Source organism: Geotrypetes seraphini, chromosome 6 (genome assembly GCF_902459505.1).
Source record: "Geotrypetes seraphini chromosome 6, aGeoSer1.1, whole genome shotgun sequence".
NCBI lineage: Eukaryota > Metazoa > Chordata > Amphibia > Gymnophiona > Dermophiidae > Geotrypetes > Geotrypetes seraphini.
The window spans coordinates 172,930,037-172,951,585 of NC_047089.1; the positions used below are offsets into that span (position 1 = coordinate 172,930,037).

General features: G+C 41.0%; 1 protein-coding gene across 3 annotated transcripts in view; it reads right to left on the minus strand.

Annotated features, from left to right (window-relative positions):
• Nucleotides 1-21,549, minus strand: part of SHROOM2 (shroom family member 2) — a 290,675-nt gene that overhangs the window by 83,866 nt on the left and 185,260 nt on the right. For 2 of the 3 annotated variants that reach the window (XM_033948357.1, XM_033948356.1), the window contains one exon: nt 7,352-9,899. The exons of the other annotated variant lie outside the window; for it this stretch is intronic. In XM_033948357.1, coding sequence (XP_033804248.1) covers nt 7,352-9,899 — 2,548 coding nt within the window. The remainder of the gene's footprint in view (nt 1-7,351; nt 9,900-21,549) is intronic. 3 annotated transcript variants of the gene reach the window in all.

Sequence of the window (21,549 nt, forward strand, 5' to 3'; positions counted from 1 at the left end):
CAGAAACAATTTCCCCTTTTTGTAAGAACTAAGTGTAATAAGACCCCATCCCACGTAGGTTCCTGCTGGAACAGTTCTCTTTGTAGATAATCCACGATCTCCCTACTTCTAGAAGACTCTACAATAGGGATACCCCAATCAATATCTGGCATGTTAAAATCACCTATTAGTAAAACTTCCCCTTTTTTAGATATATTCGGAATGTCTACTCTGTCCTCTTTTTCCGTCTGTGAAGGAGGCCTATACATCACACCAATGTAAATATATTTACCATTCCCTCTTTCCAAATTGATTCACAGTGCCTCTTCCTTGCCCTGTAGATCCTGCAATTGTGTGGCTTTGATATGATCTTTAACATATAATGCTGCTCCCCCTCCTTTTCTTCCTACTCTGTCTTTTTCCTGAACAGATTATAGACCGGTATAACTACACCCCAGTCATAGCTCTCTAAGAACTACATCTCCGTGAACACTACTATATCCAACTGATCTTCTTCCATCACTACTTCTAGGTCCAGAATCTTGTTTCCCATACTTCGAGAATTAGTATATTCTGCTTTCCAGACATTGCCTCTATGTGGTATAAATGTGCATGAGATGAGTCTTTTTCATTTGAAAGGAAGCTCCAGACTAAGAGGGCATAGGATGAAGTTAAGAGGTTACAGGTTCGGGAGTAATTTAAGAAAATAGTTTTTATAGAAAGGGTGGTAGATATGTGGAATAGATTCTCGGTAGAGGTGATGCATGTGCATCTTTACAGAACAGCACCTAGCAAGATGTGCACACAAATCCAAATTATTGCCTTATGGCCGTATTCTATATATGATGCCTGAAAAATTGGTTCAAACTAAAACAGCACGCTTTTATAGAAACACGCTTGATGCTGGTGTGCGACGCATAACTTAGGTGCAGCCATTTAGGCCAGCTAAAACCAGGCCTAAATGCCTGTGCCTACATTATGCGTACATAGGGCCTATTCTATAACAATCCACCCCCTTTTCAAAGTCACACACTGCAACTAGTGCATACTTTTACAGAATCGCGTTTTTTGAGTTGTGCGTGTAAGTTTTATTTATTGCCAATTAGCATCAATTATGAGGTATTAATTGCCAATTACTGGTGCTGCTTAGCCCAATTGATCAATTAAGTTGTGTGCGCACATCGGCTACAAGCACAATTTTAGGCGCCATATAAAAAATTTGGGATTAGTGTGTAATTGCCATTACAGAACACTAGCATAAGTCCTACATATCTAACGTTAGACACGAGCGCTTAGGCTAGCTCAAAGGCAGTGCAAATGCTTGTGCCTAAATGCTTTCAGTTAGGCACCTAACTAATAGCATTTTATAATCCATACACACAAATTCTAGGCATGCTCCTCCAGGTCCATACTACATTGCAGTTATGCTCTATGGATTTTGGTTTTTTAAAATTATTATTTTAAATTTAACATACAAAGCAGATTCTATGACAGAAATATCAAATAGTTACAACCAATAACAATTAGAAACTGGAAAAAGAAAATATATAAAGGAAAATTATTTATCCTTATACAGTCCTCAATTCTAGGGGTTCAAGAAAAGAAAACTCTTAGGGAAGGAAGATTACATAAGCAAAGCAAACACAGAAATAGAGCAGGAACTCCGGCAAATTAAATATGGACTTAACTTACATCTCATCTTCCTAAGTAGTCATTGAGATTCCTTTACCTTCAAGAAAAAACCATAATTGAAGTGGTTCAAAGAAAATCTATCTAGGAAAAAAAAATTTACATGGAAATCGGACTTGGTAAACTGCATCCAAAGAAATAACTTTATTACGGTATGCTACGAACTCCTTCCTTCTAGCCTATGTCCACGTAAGAAGACTTGAGGCGGTCCAGAGGAGGGCGACGAAAATGATAGGAGGCTTGCGCCAGAAGACGTATGAGAAGAGACTGGAAGCCCTGAATATGTATACCCTAGAGGAAAGGAGAGACAGGGGAGATATGATTCAGACGTTCAAATACTTGAAGGGTATTAACATAGAGCAAAATCTTTTCCAGAGAAAGGAAAATGGTAAAACCAGAGGACATAATTTGAGGTTGAGGGGTGGTAGATTCAGGGGCAATGTTAGGAAATTCTACTTTACAGAGAGGGTAGTGGATGCCTGGAATGCGCTCCCGAGAGAGGTGGTGGAGAGTAAAACTGTGACTGAGTTCAAAGAAGCGTGGGATGAACACAGAGGATTTAGAATCAGAAAATATTATTAAATATTGAACTAAGGCCAATACTGGGCAGACTTGCACGGTCTGTGTCTGTATATGGCCATTTGGTGGAGGATGGGCTGGGGAGGGATTCAATGGCTGGGAGGGTGTAGATGGGCTGGAACCCAAGCACAGTACCGGGTAAAGCTTTGGATTCTTGCCCAGAAATAGCTAAGAAGAAAAAATTTAAAAATTTAAATTGAATCAGGTTGGGCAGACTGGATGGACCATTTGGGTCTTTATCTGCCGTCATCTACTATGTTACTATGGAAATATATATATTCTCTCTCCAATAAAGGAGGCTTGCGTTAAGTTATAATAAAGCTTTAGGACCATCTCTTTATCCTGATGGAACTCAAAGGACACCAGGAACGTAGCACGTCTTGAGAATTTTTTTTTTTTTTTTGAAACTTCCATTCCTTCTTCACCGTCTTTCTGTTCCTTTAATGACTTTTACAGGAAATAGATCTTTTGTAATGGAGGAACGTTAGTTTCTGGGATCTTCAAAATGGTGGTCCAAAAATTTTTAAACAGCTCTTGAGGTGTCAAACTTCGGAATAGGAAAATTCAATACTCAAATTTAAACTCCTATTCTGGTTTTCCAAATTCTCGATTTTTCTTAAGAGTAGAGCTTTATCAGACATTTGCGACTTGAATAGATTTTTGATTTCAGTAGTTGATTTTTCCAAACCAGCAATATCAACAGTGTGTTGTGAACCTTTGTCTCAAGTTTAGTAACTTTAGAAGAAAGGTTTAGTGTTAAAGTCATAAAGTTTGCACATACCAGGTGAAGGTTCTCAATTGCAGCCCAGAAAGATTGGAGTGCAACTACCAGCAGCTTCATCAATGGCATGAGCATGGATATTAGGAGTTGGTCTTGCTCAGGTTTCCCAGCATCAACCGGGCCTAGACTCCCTCCAGACTCACCACCTGCCAGTACCAGTATTCCACCTCCTAAGTTTCAATGCAGAAAGCATCAAAGCCTCCACTTCTGGGTTTGCTACGGGTTCCACTACCTTCGGCAATCCCCAAGGTCTCTCCATAGAAGGCCAGCTTCCCCTTGCCTCTCTGGGAACAAGAGGTGGGTTAGGTCAGGCTGGTCTCAACAATAATTTGTCGTACTAGGCTTATTCCGATATTCTTATATAGATTCTAGTCTGACACGGCGATGAACTCACAGGAGCAGGTGGAGGGTTAGCCCGCTGTTTCCCTCTCCTTTGGGAATCGCACAGGAAGAAAACTCATAAAGTAGTTACCGAAAAAAAATCCCAAGGTAAGGGAAGACTTCAACTATGTGACCTGCTCAGTTGCCATCTTGCCCCCAGCTCTCTGGATTTTGCACGCAGAATTTGTAGAATCTCGACTACAGGCAATTACACACATTACTGCAAATTAGTGCCAATTTCACACCAATTATAATCAATAACTGGTTAACATCAATTATCAGCTAATAATTACATTTTGTTACATGCATAAAACTGACACAATTCTATAACTCCTGTGTGTGCAATTTTACACACTTAAGCATGAGATTGTTCCAGCAAGTTTACAGAATACAGGGTTTGTATCTACAGGGAAAATGTTTGGGCTCTGACCATAACAAAATATTGTCATAAGGGAATGGTTTCCAGGAAGTTGAAAGGTCAGTTTATTACCTGCACACTGCTTCTATACAGTGTCCAAAATATTTAATATTTACTTATCATGCCCATGTGATTTGATGAACTGCACATATCTAGCAGCTGAAAATTTACTGTTAATAATTAACTTATGATCACCTGGTACTCCAGAAACACAAGAAACATTAAAACAAACACAACCCTCAATAGAAGAACAAACTAACTGTGATCACGTACAATTTTCTCTAACTTTACGGCAGGATAGGCACACAGGAGCATGTGTTTCACCTATCCATAAAGGACCACATTTTGTCTTCCCAAAAGCTCCCTAAGTTACACCTATTTCAAGGTAGGAGTAACTTTGTGCATGCTAGTAAGAATCAGCACTTTTGTGCATATTTTATATAAGTCATATTAGTGCCAATTCTGCTGCCGCCCTGCCCGTTCTACATCCCTATGTACTGCACAAATAGATTCTGTGATTTCCTATTGGCTGCTTCTATGCACATATATGCAAAGGCAGTTCTATAAATGCCTATTTGAGTGTGTAAGACATGCTCTATATGCCCAAGTCCCTTATAAATTATCCCCTATAAGACTTGCCCCTTGGCTCCTACTCCCTGCTCTTCAAATAAAGATGAGTTACTTTACTTCCCTGGTCACCTTTATCCACATTCTCTTGCATTTCTGTTAAAAGCATGTGCTCAGAAACATTCATATTTTCTGATCTTGTAGCACCTTCTTGTGCATTTCTCTCCTACTGGAATAAGGTGCAAAGGTCTTTAACTCTGGCTAGCTATTCTGTTCTATCCTTCCAACCTCCCGATATTCTTATATAGATTCTAGGAACCACTCTGTTAAAATAGTTTCTTTACCATGCTTGGTTCTTCCCATTTATGTGGCTGTTGATTTCAAACAAAGCCTTTTCTTCATTTGCTCTGTCTTGTCTGTTTTTTTCCCACTCAATTGCAGGTTCCGCAAACAGAGACCCTCTCTTCTGTATATAACATTATGTATAGCCCATAGTTCTACAATCATGACCAAGAGTTACCATATTTGTGAAGACAAAAAAGAGGACCCATGACCCCGCCTACACTCCACCCACAGCCCTGCCCATTTCTTTGGTCCTCCTCCTCTGTACTCTTTTAGTGCTTCTCTCTATCTTTCCTTTCTTTCCACCTCTCCTGTTTCTATCTCCTTTCAACCTCCTCTTTTCTTCCAACCTCCTGTCTCCTGCTATTTCCATCTCTCCCCTTTCATCTAGCAGTACCCTACTCCATGCTCTTTCCTCCAGCATTTTCTCCTTTCCGTAATGGTTCTCTAACCCCCCACTCATGTTGTTTCTCCAACCCCCCTCCCTCCATGACATTTCTTCAACCCCCCTCCCTCCCTCATGCTGTTTCTCCAGCCCCCTCTCCTTACCTCCCTCCTCTGACGCTGCTCTCTAGCTCCCGACTCCCCCACTTACCTCCTCCTCGGGCCCAGCCACTGTAATTAATCTTTGGGCAGCTGGCAGCAGTAGCAACGAGATAAGCCTGCTGCTGCCAGCCTGCCCCAGAAGTCGGCTCTCTGCAAGACCCACCTATGTGGGAACAGGAAGTCATTGCAGAGGCGGCTTCTGGAGCAGGCCAGCGGCAGCAGGCTTAACTCATTGCTACTGCTGTCAGCTGCCCAAAGATTGATTTCAGCGGTTGGGCTCAGGGTGGAGATAGGTGGAGTTGGGAGAGCCAGCTAAACCCGGACAGACTCCTCCATTTTTGAAAAATCATCTGGGCACCCGGACAGTCCTCAAAAAGAGGACATGTCCAGGTTTCCCCAGATGTCTGGTAACCCTATGACCAACAGAATTGAAAGTTACAACTAGCTCTTTCATGACCGGTAGCACTGTCCAATCTCTACAACCTGGGCTAAGAAGAAGCTTCAATTTGTTTTTAAAGATCCCATCTTACTAGGGACTCACAGAAGAAACAATTCCCAAGTACTCAGGCTAATTCACAAGTCTTGGGAATGGCAATAATTAAAAGTTCTTTCCATGGGGAAAGCACATTTTACACACAGAATTTGCGGCTTTGAATGATGCTCAATCTTTCTGCAGGTGCAAGTATGCTGATTGCTCAAGAACACATATGCTGTCATCTGTGGACTCTGGAGGCATTCCCTGGAGCAAATTCCAGTGACCAGAGAGGCAACATCAAAAGGAAATGATTCTCTGGTTAACTTCCAAAGTTATTAACCCCATTATCCCACATGGCACTCTGTTTTCCATTTTTCCCAATATTATAACTCCAGCAGTTCCAATTCTTCCCCCCCCCTCAATATTCCGTCTCCTTATTTCCTAGGTCAAGACCACCATGCCACACTCTCCATGTGGCCTGACCTCAGAAAGTTTGCAACTCTCCTCCATCCTTCTCTTATTTCAGAAGCCTTGGGCTTAGTTCACTACTAAAGCACCACCATCTTTCTTTTGTTTCATCAATGCCATTGTTTCTCTACAACCATGCACCTGTGCTTTCTAGGGCCACAGAGCGTTGCACAAAGCATATACATGTTTTTATACAAATAGTTCACCTTGAACATCTGATGGCACCTCCTCACAGCCACAGAAAAACAGTGTGAACAGAAAACCAGATATAAAGACAATGTTATACTGGCAAGCAGTGAATATATAGCTCCAGTATTTATGTATCTTGAGCTTACAGAGACAGTATCAGGTGGTAACGATGACTGAATGGCCTAATATTATCTGTGTAATAATGGGCCTGGTTTGAGGTAGAATGAGGGTGGACCAATAAAAAAAAAAAAAAGATCCCAAATAGTGGTTAAATATCTCTGCTATCTGGATGGTTTGTGTGTTTAGTCTGTCCCGCTGAATATCAGACCTAAACTAAATGAATAGTGCTAGAATAGTGATAGTACAATCCATATACTGAGCAATGAATACACATAATAGTAAAAGCTCCAACACAAAGTTATACTGGCTGATGCCCCAAAATATATATAAAATAAAATAAAATAGTGCCAATATTGTTAAAAAATGACTCTTTATCGACGTGATTAATTCCTGATGGAAAGAATACAATTGAATTACCAGTTCAACTAAATCATATATTTTTCTTTCACATGCTACAACATCAGCCTTACATATGATACATTTGGTCCAGCTTTCGATTTCATACACAGTGAAACAAGACTATCACAAGTATGATCCAAAGTCCAGCATTAAATAAAACTGAAATTGGGACACCCCACCCCCACCCCTTCACTCCCTAAACACCTCAGACTTAACTTTTCTGATGTTTTAGGCAACCACCTAGGTCATTTAAATAGGAAACATTCTCTTTATAAGGCATGGGTCTAGTGTATGTCTAGTGCATTATATTGTCATTTTATATCACTATATACTTGAAATGTTTTGGCTTTCTTTGTGCAAAGGATTAGTAATTATAAAATAAACAAGTGTTAAACAGAAAAAAAGCAAGACATCTTACTGATGCGTGATAGTCTGTGGAAGGGGATGACCGGGACCTCTCATGTCTGTACTGGGGCTTCTCATACTGTTCAAGGCCTGCATCAAGGATATTATCAGCTGAATGGTATCGCCCACAATTCTTGGTTTCTAAAAGTTTTTGTCGGTCTTTCCAAGATGCTTGATATTCTGCGAAAGTTCCTAACCTTCTGGACTGCTCAGGTTTTAATGATTTGGCAGGGGCCGGATGGCCACCACAATAGAAGCGATTCCTAGCTCCTTCCTCTGGGTCAAGTATGTTTTCAGATCCTAAGGAAGCTGCACGAGCCCTCTTCTCATGCCATGATTCCCCAGAATCATTTCTGTGAGATTTCTTAACAAGTCTTTCAGATTGTTCCTCACGTATGCTAGCTGGAGTTGGTTTTTGTGCAGGCTTTTTGTGTGTGGATTTACTGGTCTCTTCAAAAAACTTCCACCTATCAGCAAATGGAGCAAGAACATCTTCAGATGTGTCTGGACAACGATGATGATGGTCTTTTGAAATCCCTACTTCATTCATCTTCTCAGGTTCAGAATAGGACTTTAATTTTTGTTCAGCTGTAAATCGCTTTCTGCCTCCTATGCGCAAAACATGTTGAGATCCACTTCCTGACAGATTTAGTTTCACCTGAGTAGGCTCAGAAAGTCCTGGGGCATCTTCAGAAAGAAAAGGGGATGTAGAAAATATGTGGTTATAAGTCCTGTAATCAGGTGACCCTGAGAGATGATCAGATGGCCCAGGCTCCAGGTCCCGGCGTTTGAAAGAAGTAGCTTTCAGGACCCTAGCCTGGGCTTCCTTCAAATGATCTTTATAGGTGCTGGTTAAAGAGCTTTCTGAAGGTGAAATGAGATTCATTGTCGACTCTGATTTCCAGTTTCCAGTGTGCTCTTCCAATTCACTTGGCCCAGTCAAGGTTACAGTGCTTTGGCTCTTCTGCAGTCGTGCTCGCCTCATCTGGATTTCATTTCTTAGAGCTGTCGCATAACGATCATTCTTGTGTGGCTGTTTTGATATCAGGGTATCGGCTGAAGACCGTCTTTCCCTTCCAGGTGCAAGACTGCTCTTGCCCTCTTGTGCTAAGGAGTGCAACATTGGTGTAATCTGAGGGGAGATTTTACTACTTTCTTCATCACAGCTCAAATCTTTCTGACAACCTCTATTTTCTGCAGCCATGACACTTTGCTTTTCATTCCTTGTGCTGTTTTTTTCAAGATAATTGGAGTTTTTAAAGTCTTTCACAGCAGCAGATCTATTGCCTCTTCCTTCCAGTTTGAGATAACCATTCTTCTCACAGGCTTCAATTGAAGATTTGTCATGTTGTTGAGGTAGGTAGCATTTTGGAGTTTGGATCACAGTGGCTGAAGTAGACTTTTCAGGAAATGCAGAAGGGGTGTTATCACCATCACCTGCCTTCCTAATACCTGCCTTTATGTGGGCTGGTTCAGCAATTCCTTGCATTTGTTGTTTTGCAGTCACACAGTAATAGCGACTTGACCCCGTGTTCTCTGTGTTTTGTTCAGCAGTAGTATTGTTGGCAGAGGGCAAGGCACCAGGCATTCTGACTTTTGGTGGACTGTGTAAGTGGAGGCGACTAGAAGGCTGCTCTTTTATGCTACTGTGAAAGGTAATATCTTGCGATTTAGGCGAAGCAGAAATTCTAGCCTTGCGGGAGAAAGTACTTTCATCGCTGTGCTGGCGCTGGTGATGGTAACTGTATGCAGACTGTGCAGATCGAACATCAGTGCTAGACAAAGAGGTCTGCAGTCCATTAGTATTTGATACATTATTATTGTACTTATCAGCAGAGGAAGGCATCCTCTTCATCTCTGCTGAGCCCCTATCAGTTGCTCTAATGAGTGTCTGCTGATAATCAGACGTCCCTGAGCTCCATTCACTCTTGGGTTGAGACTTGCTCAGGACTGTAAAGTGCTGGGTGCTAGTGCTCTCTGGGTGCATATGGCCATGATTTTTCTCATGTCCTTTAGTAGCAGCAAAGCTATCACTGCGAAGAGGAGGAATAGGAGGAGGTGGAGAATATGATGCCTTTTTCTTGTCAGGAACATGCCAGACAGGCCCAAAGTTTGATCTCCCACTAGCAGAGAGCTTAGCATCGGAATGATCCTCTGGTCTTGGATTCCTGTTGCTCTCATAAGGTATAGGAGACGGTGAATATCCCTGGTTTTCCTCCAGTTTATTATCAGTTGGGAACTGGCTGTGTATATTATCCCCATGCTTTGCAGTGTCCCAGCGGCCAACTTTGTAGATCATGGCTTCTGTTGAAGCAGCATCATTTCTAGATAAAGTATGATCAGGGGTGCTAGAACTTGTGGAGAAAGAGCCATAAGCTGAATCGTGTGCACTTTGGTTGACTAGACGATCAATGCTATGATTGGACTTGGCAGAAGTTAGTCTCCCATAGTAAGTCTGAGAAGAGTGGTCTAAACTGTCCATACTCCCTTGAGAACCAAAATGATCATAGGTGTGTTGTAAGTTTGTCTGATCCCAGGAGTTCGACAAATCTTGAGAAGAGCTGCAGCAAAAGAAAAGAAAAAAACCAGATTAGAATGGTTATGGTTACAATGAAGGTTATTTACCAATTTGAAAAATAATTTTTCTATGGTATTTTCTTATAAAATATACTGTGTACATATCTTCTATACTAACAAAATATATAATCATGCTTAGGCGAATATAAGATATCACAGTGTGGTACTTATTCATTCATTAAAATACAAATCTAAAATGAAGTGTCAATGTCTCCATGATTTCCGAGGTACAAAACTAATATCATGGTATCTAAGAAAGAGTTGAGGCAAAAAGATGATTATTGGAATTTTAAACAGAATAGACAGCTACAAGGTGATACAAGTAATTTCTCCAGGCCAGTCTATGATTATAACCTATCTGATCATGCCCTAGGTTTCTTTCCAAGCTTATTAGACATTTATAATATCCTAAAAAGAACAAAATTACTACATGCTTGCATTAATAATGTCATTATCTGTAGCACTCCACTAAAGGAAAGCATGTCAACCGATTTAAATAACCAGCTATGCAAATTAACAATTTTTATACCATATATATGGCAAATACCTGATGATAAAAAAAAAACCCGTAGCTCGCCTTAGTAGTAGCTCAAGGTGAGTTACATTGAAATGCCGTTCACAGAAGGCTTACAATCTAAGTTTGTACCTGAGGCAATGGAAGGTTGTTACTTATCAAGATCACAAGGAGCATTTGTGGGATTTTAACATGACTTCCCCGAATCTCAGCATGCTTTAATCATTAGGCTTCTCCTCTGCTCCCAGGGGTGACTTCATAATTAAGCCAATTGAGGCAGGGGCCTCAGAAGGCATTTTTCAGGGTACATCATCACAGGGAGATAGCCAATATAAAGAAATACAGAATTTGAATTCCCTGCTGCTGAAAAGCAGTAGAGTACAGTAGAGAGAAGGAACTAGATGCAAAGCATGCTACACATGCACCCCTTTGTTGCCTTTCCTGCGTTCTTCCTCCAGTGATTGCTGCAGCTGCCTCCGCCACAACCACCAATACCACAATCTGAGGCCTACCGACTTCTTGCTGCCTGCCTGAATACTCAGTCACCATCTTCCTTGGAGCATCTCATCTCAATTTCTCCCCCCTTCCACTAGTACATGGTCCAGCATCTTTTCTTGCATCCCCCATAATCCACGGTTTGGCATCTTTTCTTGCATCCTCTTCCCTCAACATCTCTTCACATATTTCCTCCCCGGTCTACCTTAACTTATTTTTCAGAAGTCACCTGTGGTGGGGGGCAATTTATTTATGTATCCCTAATTTCTATTCCACACAATTCTATGTTCTTGGCAGATTACAAAGTTAACATCCATAATCTTAAAACCCACAAACAGAAAAGAACTTCTACAATAAATTTACAAACACTGCCTGTTGCTGACCCCGACGTCTTCTATCAAACATATCCTGCCTTCTTTGACATAACTTACCATTTCCTCAGGTAGAATGCTCTCCACTGCCAGTGACTTCTGGAAGGTAAACCAGGAGGGAAGAGGCAAAAAAACGAGAGAGTGAGAGTGAATTTAGTGGTAGGAGAAAAGGTCAATGAGACCAGTTTAATGCTGGGGATGAGAAAAGAGGACCGACAAAGGGCTGGGGGCTGACAAGGAGGCAGGTGGGAGACGGAAGATGGGGATAGAAGAAGGGCATTGGCGGTGGGAGAAGGAAAAGTCAGATATTGTTGGTGGTGGGGAAGAAACATGGGCATATGCAGGAGAAAATAAAGATGGAGAGGCACAGAGATATAAGCTGAAATTAAGGTGAAGTAAGATACAGTAAATACATACTGAATGAGATAAGTGAGTGGATGCTGGGGAATGGGGGAAGAAATAGGGACAAAAGCTGCTTCAGATACAGGAAAAAGAGACAGTGGGCTATGAAGAGTATGATGGATTTAAGAAGGTGACATAGAGGGTAGAAATAGGAGCGGTAGAAGAGAGGATGGAAGCCTAAACAAGAGGGTAGAGAGAAGAAACTGGATGTGGAGAGGAGATGAATAACAAGAAAGAAGCTGGGGTTGGTGAGGGGATGAGAGTGAGAAGGGGAGACAATGGACAGGGAAAGAAAAGGATAGAGATACTGGATTTAGGGAAGAGAGAAAGGAAAAATCATTTGTGGGAGGAGGCACAGATGGGTAGTGAGGGACTGGGATGAGGGAAAGAGGAGCCTAACAGTTGGTGGAGTGGCCTGAGAACAGCTCCTTGAAGTCACTTAACTCTCCATTGCCCCAGGTACAAAATAAGTACCTGTATATAATATGTAAAACCAGAAAGGTGGTATAAAGTCCCATCCCCTTTCTCTTTAGATGAAAAGCTAGATAGTGCCCAAGGTGGTCATAGGAAATATTCAGCAGCATTATCCACTTAGACCCAGATTCTCTATAGAGCGCTGATATCAGCAGCTGCCTAAAAAGTGGCTGCCGATTGTGAAAGATAGGTGATTCACTTCAATCAGGCTTTCACATAGTCTATTCCACAGAAACTGCCTTTGTTAAAGTGTCTAAAGGCCTATTCCTGGCCAGATCCAAAGGCCTCTACTCTATCCTCATCCTTCTCAATCTATCTGATGTTCTCAATATTGATGATCACCATCTGCTCCTCATGCTGTCCTCGTGGATTCCAGGGTTCCGTTCTCTCCTGGTTTTCTTCCTATCTCCCCATTACACTTTCAGTGTATACAATGGTGGATCCTCCTCCACTGCTATACCACTGTCAATTGGTGTACCTCAAGGCTCTGTCTTGAGACTTCTCCGTTTCTCCATATATGCCCACTTCCTCAGTGCACTGATCTTCCATGGTTTTCAATATCACCTCTATGCTGACGACTCTCAGATCTCTCTCTCTCCATACCAGATATCTCTATAGGAATCCATAAGTCTTAGGATCTTTGTGTGTATAGCCTGAGTTGTATCACATTATTCTCTTCTTAGAGAACAAAACCTATAATGGCACCAGGCCGTAAGAGACCCAGTTTGGAAAGATTTTAATAAATTCCTCTACCTACGGGCAAGGCAAAATGCAAACACTGCAACAAAGAAATGCAAGGCCTGTTGGCCTAATTGAAAAATCATCATGAGAAATGCTTTGATGATGATGATGAAAAAGAACATAACCAGCCAAATCTTCAGTTGGTAAACATTTTGATTTCATCATATTTCTTAAAGAATGCCTTGAGGAGCTGTTATATTGGAGCAAAAAGATATTCGTTATTATTACTGCATGTTAACTGTCATTTTGATACAGCCGTTATGAAGAAATAAGAGTTGAAACTAGCAAATATTCCTTTTTTGGGTAGTACTGAGTGGCAGTGAATACAAAGAATAATACTAAATAAGCAGAAATGGTATTGATAATAAAACTGAAGCACTGATGCTTTTGTTCAGGGGAATCTATCATCAATCTAAAGGATTTATTTATTTAAAAAATTTCTATATCATTTTATATCAAAACAGTTTACAAAATGATTACATACATAAAATAGTAAAACATAACTGGACAAGTAGAAACAGACAGTATTAATTTTAATAACAATCACCATCTTCCTTGTCTATATTTTCAGAGTTATCTGTCCAGAATAGTGTTTCAGTCACATCATATACATAACATATCCACAGTATATTAAGAACATAAAAATAGCCTTACTGGGTCAGACCAATGGTCCATCAAGCCCAGTAGCCCATTCTCAAAGTGGCCAATCCAGATCATTAGTACCTGGCCAAAACCCAAAAAAGTAGCAACATTTCATGTTACCGATCCAGGGCAAGCAGTGACTTTCTCCATGTCTTTCTCAATAACAGACTATGGACTTTTCCTCCAGGAAACTGCCCAAACCTTTCTTAAAACCAGGTATGCTATCCACTCTTACCACAACCTCTGGCAATGTGTTCCAGGGCTTAACTATTCTCCGAGTGAAAAAAAAATTTCCTCCTATTCAGTTTAAAAGTATTTCCCTGTAACTTCATTGAGAGTCCCCTAGTCTTTGTAATTTTTGAAGCAGTGAAAAATCGATCCACTTGTACCTGTTCTACTCCACTCAGGATTTTGTAGACTTCAATCACATCTCCCCTCAGCTGTCTCTTTTCCAAGCGGAAGAGCCCTAACCTTTTTAGTCTTTCCTCATACAAGAGAAGCTCCATCCCCTTTATCATGTTGGTCCTCTTTGAACCTTTTCTAGCGCCACTGTATCTTTCTTGAGATAAGGAGGCCAGAACTGAACACAATACTCCAGATGAGGTCACACCATGGAGTGATACAGGGGCATTATAACATTCTTAGTCTTGTTAACCATCCCTTTTTTAATAACTCCTAGCATCCTGTTTGCTTTTTGGCCACCGCCACACATTCGATGGAAGGTTTCTTCGTATTTACTACGATGACACCGAGATCCTTTTCTTGGGTGCTAACCCCCAAGGTGGACTCTAGCATTTGGTAACTGTGATTAGGGTTATTCTTCTCAATATGCATCAGTGCATTTGTCCACATTAAATTTCATTTGCCACTTGGACACCCAATCTTCCAATTTCCTAAGGTCTGCCTGCAATTTTTCACAATCTACATGCGTTTTAATAACTCTGAACAGTTTAATGTCATCTGCAAATTTAATCCCCTCACTTGTCATTCCAATTTCCAGATCATTTATAAATAAGTTAAACAGCACCGGTCCCAGTATAGACCCCTGAGGCACTCCACTGTTTACTTTCCTCCATTGAGAAAAATGACCATTTAACCCTACCCTCTGTTTTCTATCCAATAACAAATTCCTAATCCACAACTGCACTTTGCCACCTATCCCATGAGGAGCCTTTCATGAGGAATTTTATCAAAAGCTTCCTGAAAATCCAGGTGCACTACATCAACCAGCTCACCTTTATCCACATGTTTATTCACACCTTCAAAGAATCACCATAGATAGGTTTGTGATTAAAACCAGCAGGTTAGAAAAAGAGGTAACTGATGAAAAAATTGCCCAGTTTGTTTATGTGACAAGCTCTTCCTTCTGTCTGACTGAAAACCCACACCATGGTGACTTTCTGTATTGCTGGTGTTAAAATGTGGAATGCTCTGTTGGGCCAATTGCGACTGTATGAAAATTGATTTAAAATTAAGAAACAATTAATAACTCTGTTACTGCATTTTTGTGATTTATTAATTGGCACTTGAAGAAAAAAATCAGCTTAACCATGTTTGCTATTGTAGATAAGAAATTGTTTAATTATGTAGATTTTATGATATGGTTTGTTTTTATCTTATGTATGTTTTAATTGATGTAAACCATTTAGTTTAGTATAAAATGTTTTAAATTAATAAATTAATTTGATTCAGTCACCAAGACCAGGATTCAGTCCACCCAGCAGAGCAGATGTTGCAGGAAAACTGCTGGATAAAGTATATGACAGAGAAATGGAGCAAAGTGCAATGGGTCTAGATCAGTGGTCTCAAACTCGCGGCCCGGGGGCCACATGCGGCCCGCCAGGTACTATTTTGAGGCCCTCTGTATGTTTATCATAATCGCAAAAGTAAAATAAAACAGTTTCTTGATCATATGTCTCGTTAGCTATAAATTACAATATTATTATTAAGACTTAGCTAAAAGGAAAGATTTATAAACTATAAAGAGTTTTACTTCTTGCAAAATTGTCATTTCTTTAATAAGATATTATCTATTTTTTTTCCCGAGGTTCTCCAAGTACCTACAAATCCAAAATGTGGCCCTGCAAAGGGTTTGAACTTGAGACCGCTGGTCTAGAGAATAACATTGTTAACCTAAGTCTTGATGGATGGAGTAATGTCCACAATGATCCTGTTGTATGTGCTTGTATAACAGAAGAGAATGTCTTTCTTGCAGAAACAATTGATATCACAGGAAATGCACATACAGCAAAATACTTATCGGAACTAGGAACAAAAAAGCTATAATAAAATGAGAACAAAAATGCAAATATCTAGTACACAGTTTAGTCACAGACAATGCTGCAAATATATCCAAGATAAGAAGAAAATTAGAAGAGCTTGAAGATAATACCAAGCTAATAACATACGGTGACAGTATTTGCTGCACCTCCTAGCCAAAGATTATAGTGTCCCAGAAATAGACTATTGTCATTGAAATTGCTAACTACTTCCTTAACAATCAATTTTCTGCAGCAGCTCTGAAAAGAATGGGTGGAGCTAACACTCCCAAAAGATGTTAGATAGAACTCTATAGTGACAGTTTTGAGCAGTATATCAAGCACTGGCCTATTCTGATGAGTTTGCTAACAAAATCGAGAGAAAATAGATGATGCTGTTAAGGCCAAAATCTTCAACATTAGGCTTATGAGACATGAAGATAAGCTGAGAATCCTAAACCCATGAGAGCTGACGTCAGCCATTCAGCAGACGGTGCGGGGGCAAGCTGGATGCCGAAGAGATCAAGGCTGCCCTGCACTGCTGGAGACCCGAGCCACGTGCCAGTGAGAGGGCTTCTGAAAAAGGTACTGGGGGTGGTTGGGGCTTAAACGTACTGGGGGTAGGGGATGAATGAAAAAGGCAGGGGAGGTACTGGAAGATAAGCCGTGGCTAATATCATGGGGCGGCTTATCTTCCATTTTTTAAACATAGGCCACCCTTTTCTGCGGTCTATGCAGAGGGGCGGCCTATATGCAGGGAAATACGGTAACCAAATCAGTCATTTTTTAAAAATATAACTGTAAAACTAACCTGAAAAGTTATTTTTCAAAAAATGAAACTACTTCATCTAGTTGTAAATATTAAGATTATACCAACATGAATTTGTCTTTCTGTAGAAAACCATGATTTATATTAAGTGTTTCTGACTAGTGATTTAAACTGCGATTTAAATTGATTCAAATCAAATCAACCCTGCTTGGTTCCCACCCCTCCAAGACCTCTTGTCCAAGGAACCGTACAAGCTGCGGGTATTGGTACAGTCTAAAAATTTAATGCGACAGTGCACTTGGTAGTATCGATACCGGGCTCTGTGGATGTTGTCTCCTACACGTAATGCTTGCTTGTCCTTGGAGTACCTAAGGAATACTTAGATGGAAGATATTTCAATACTTAGAAATACAGTTAATTGTTTTGAGCACAGAAGTCTGAGGGGGTGGTGCATGATATGGGAGGGAGAAAAGTTATAACACCAATGTTCATAAAGCAGGAAGAGAGACCTCAGAGAGACTGATTTCAAGGCAGCAGAACATTGGAACAAGACAATGACAAGAGCTTAGGAAATACCATGGTCCATATACAATGACATAACATAAAAAGAAAATTACGCCATTGTACAGGCTGTTTGTGAAGTCTCACTAGAGTATGGTGTCCAGTTCTACAAGAATATTGACTAGAAATAGTCCACAGAAGGGCTACCTAAACCATTTAGGATGTATTTGCAGGACTAACTAGACACAAGTACAGAAATAACTAGAAGTTTTAGCTGGGTCTGTTTAACAGGTAATGCAAGGGGCTTAAGATGCTAGACTTTCAGGCACCAGTCAGGCTAGTGCTGGTAGCTATTTCTATTATTTCAAAACTTTGTAGTATACATGGAAAGGGAAGGGTGCTGCATGTTAAAGTTTGGAATCTTGAATGCCCATCTACTAAGAGAGAGTACAGTACAAATGGTCTTGGATAAGGAGAGAGATCCTACAAGCAGTCAGCGATAGAAATGGAAATATATCATTAGAAGCATGGATAAGAAAAACTGGGCAGACTAGATGGTCTTTTTCTGCCATCACCTAATATACAAGCATGTTTAAATTTTGCTGTTATCAAAGTGCTACAGAAAGTAGCACTAGTAGGCAGAGATTTCACTAATGGAACTAACTATGCTAACTCTCTCAACAAATATGAGGACTGTATTTAAGAGAATTCTGCTTTTACTAACTTATTCATATAAATACTAGCTTTTAGTTTTCAGTATGTAATTCACAGTACATTCAGAGGCTAATTCGAGAAACCTCAAGTACCATTTACATGCATAAAAAACAGACTTGTATATGTCAACCAGTATACACACAAATAGCAATTTTAGCAAAGGTGATACTTACATGTACAACAGTAGAATGCAGGGATTTAAACACTGGGAAAATATACATGCGTTCCAAATTTTACAATGGCAATACACATAAACCCGAGAAGTTTTACCTGCTAGCATTTATGTCTGCTCAAAGTTTGTTTTTCAGACCTCAGATATCAACCAACTTGAGGATTTAACAACGGCAAGCTCTCACTCTTAATCATGGAAACTAGTACTGCCTGATTCAGGAAAAAAATTTTTGGTTTGATTTTACCCACTGAACTGATTTTTCAATTCACATTTCCTGCAAAATCAGGTGTGTTTTTTTTTTTTCCAAATGTCCTGCTGGGTTTATTTTGTAGTCATTTCACTCACCCCACCACAGTGCTGTGGTGTAAATAAACAAACAAACATAAAAAGATTATTCCTCTCTGTTAGGTCCTAGCTCACACAAAGATTATTCCTCTCTGTTAGGTCCTAGCTCACACTTGCTGTCTAACACCAGCTCTGGCAGGATACACATTTCAAATCTGACATATTGTAATCACAAAATAAAATTATTTTTCTACCTTTTGTTGCCTGCTCATTTTATTATTCAAATCATGTTGATCCCAGGCTCTGGTTTTTGTTTGTCTTCCGTTAACTTGCTCACCAGGGTCTCCTGCCCATTTGACATTTTCTTCTTTCTCCGTGCTCACCATCCTTCTTCCATCTCTGTACCTTCCTTTCCACTGCCATATCCAATATTTCTGTTTATTTCCCACTGTCTTCCATCTCTCTCTCTCTCTCTCTCCCTGCCTTGTGCCGAGTCAAACCTCTCTATTCCCCTTCATGCAGCATCTCTCTTCTTCCCTCCATTATGTAATGTAATGTAATGTAATGTAATGTATGTAATGTAATTTATTTCTTATATACCGCTACATCCGTTAGGTTCTAAGCGGTTTACAGAAAATATACATTAAGATTAGAAATAAGAAAGGTACTTGGAAAATTCCCTTACTGTCCCGAAGGCTCACAATCTAACTAAAGTACCTGGAGGGTAATAGTGAAGTGAAAAGTAGAGTTAGAGGAAAAATAAAAATAAAATAAACATTTTAAAAAGACAGCATTGATCTAAATACTTTGGAAGGTAGAAGAGAGGAGAGAAAGGAATAGAAGCAGAATGGGTCAGCGTCAGTGATGAAGTGGAGCAAGTAAGTTTAGGAGGAGCGATTGACGTATCCAGAAAGGGCTTCTTGTGGCCGACAGTCCCAGGATGCCCATGTCCCCTCCCCTGCGATGTTCTCCCATCCATGCATTCCCTCCCAGACACACTGCCCGTGTCCCAGCCGCTCCAAGGAGGCTGCCCCAGATGAGGTCCACGGTGCAACATTCCTTTCTCTCCCCATACACCATCTCTCCCTGCCCTCCACCCTATGCCCAACATTTCTACCTCTCGCTTCTCCATGTATGTCTCTCTCTCTTCTATTATATGCAGGATTTCTCCCTCTCACACCTTTCTACCTCTTTGTTGTATCTCTCCCTTCCTCTCCTCCACCCCATGTTCAACAAATCTTCCTCTCTCTTCTCTCCCCCCCATGTGCATCAGCTTTCTATTTCTCCTGTCCTTCCATCAATCCCCCTGTGCAGCAGCTCCCTCTCTTCCTCCCTCTATCCCCCTGTACAGCAGCTCTCTCTCCCTCATATCCCCCAGTGCGGCAGCTCTCCCTCCCTCCTATCCCTCTGTGTGTCAGCTCCCTCCACCATGAGATCTGACATGTGGGCTTCCCAAAGCAGCAGCAGTAGTGGTGGCCGGTGAGAAGAGGAAGTGCTCGGAACAGGCTGCTTCTGGCCTGTCCCGCCAGGGCTTCCCTCTGCCGCATCATCAGTGACACGGTTGAGGGAAGCCCCTAGCGAGGCAGGCCAGAAGCGGCATGTTCTGAGCACTGCCTCTTCCCGCTGACTACTGCCACCACTGCTGCTGCTTTAGGAGACCCGGAGGTGTCAGGACTCACTGAATTGGTGAGTCCAAATTTTTTTTTGAAAGCAAATTGATTTGAATCAATTCACCAATGTGAATCGGTCAATCGATTCGATCGGGCAGCACTAATTGAAACATGGCAGATAAAGGCCAAATGGCCCACACAGTCTGCCCATCTGCACCATCCACTATCTCCTCCTTCCCTAAGAAACCCATGTGCCTGTCCCATACTTTCCTGAATTCAGACACAGTCTTTGTCTCCACCACCTTTACTGAGAAACAACTATGAGACAAGCTAAAAATGCAGCGGTTTCTCTAAAACGTCTTCATGGAATGACTCAATTGTAGAATAATTTGGAAAATAAAAAGGTTTTCAGCAAACTATGTCATAGGAATAGATAACCACTACCAATTCTCTGTTTGGTACATACTATTTTGGTACATACTATTTTACACAAAGTGCAAGCTTTCTAATCTGTTCTTTCAATATAAGCTCAAAATCAGCTAGCTTCTGTACTACAGTTCCCTGATAAAGCGTATCAGAGCGCCCTATAATACCTTTAAAACTTTGGTCAAGGTCTCTGATAACAATATTGATGTATTGATTAAAAGAATATGTTATTTAAAAATGAATATATTATTAGTGAGAGAGCTGAGCTTGATGTGATGAAACTTCCATTCAGCGTCTGCTTCTTCCTCTCTCTCTCCCCACTTCCCTTCAGCATCTGCTTCCCTCTCTCTCCCCTCCTTACTTCCCTTCAGCGTCTGTTACCCTTCCCCCCTTCCTCCACTTCCCTTCAGCGCTACTCAACCTCTTCTCATCATCGGGCCATCTTCCTCCCTTCCCCTCACCTTCGCGGGCACTCTTCATCGTTTTCTCTTTCTGAGGTGTCCGGACACGGCAATGTTCTCACCAAGTCCCGCACGACTGCCCTAAAGCTTCTCCTTTGATGCACTTCCTGTTTCCACCTGGGCAGCCTGCATCAGAGGAGAAGATTTGGGGCAGTCGCGCGGGACTTGGTGAGAACGTTGCCGTGGCGGCAAAAAAGTTGAAGTGTCAAAAGTTGAAGAATCAAAACAAAAATCAATTGCTCAAGGGGGCGGTGGCTGGTCCTCAACATCCCCTCAATATGACTTGGACACAAAATACCCCCTTAAACTTCTCAGTACCCACCAGTGGGCGGTATCACCCCCCCTTTAGGAACCGCTGGTGTACATGATATTCACATACATCAAGCACAAAAAAAATCCATGCTAAAAACCAAGCAAAAATGTGTGCTAGGTTTGTGCACATTGTTACATAGGGTAGTATGTAAAATTAAAAAGTCTAGTAATTATACCATCATTTTCATATTTAATCTGGAGACTCTTTGGTCAATGACAATATACCCAAGTCAGAGTGCCTCTACTCTGGAATTCCTGAGAGTGAAGGAGTCTATTATTTTTTGGTAGAAACAGTGAAATGTAGGCTTGACATGAAGACCATGCTGTACATTTTAGAGAGTGTGTATCCTCATTGACACCTGCACATGGACATTATTCATTCCTGTGAACGTGTTCATGTATCTAGGTGGGGACATACTGTATTTACCTGGACATAGTGATGATCTAAGTCTTTGTTTGGCCTGGAGCATGCGAGAAACTAAAACAT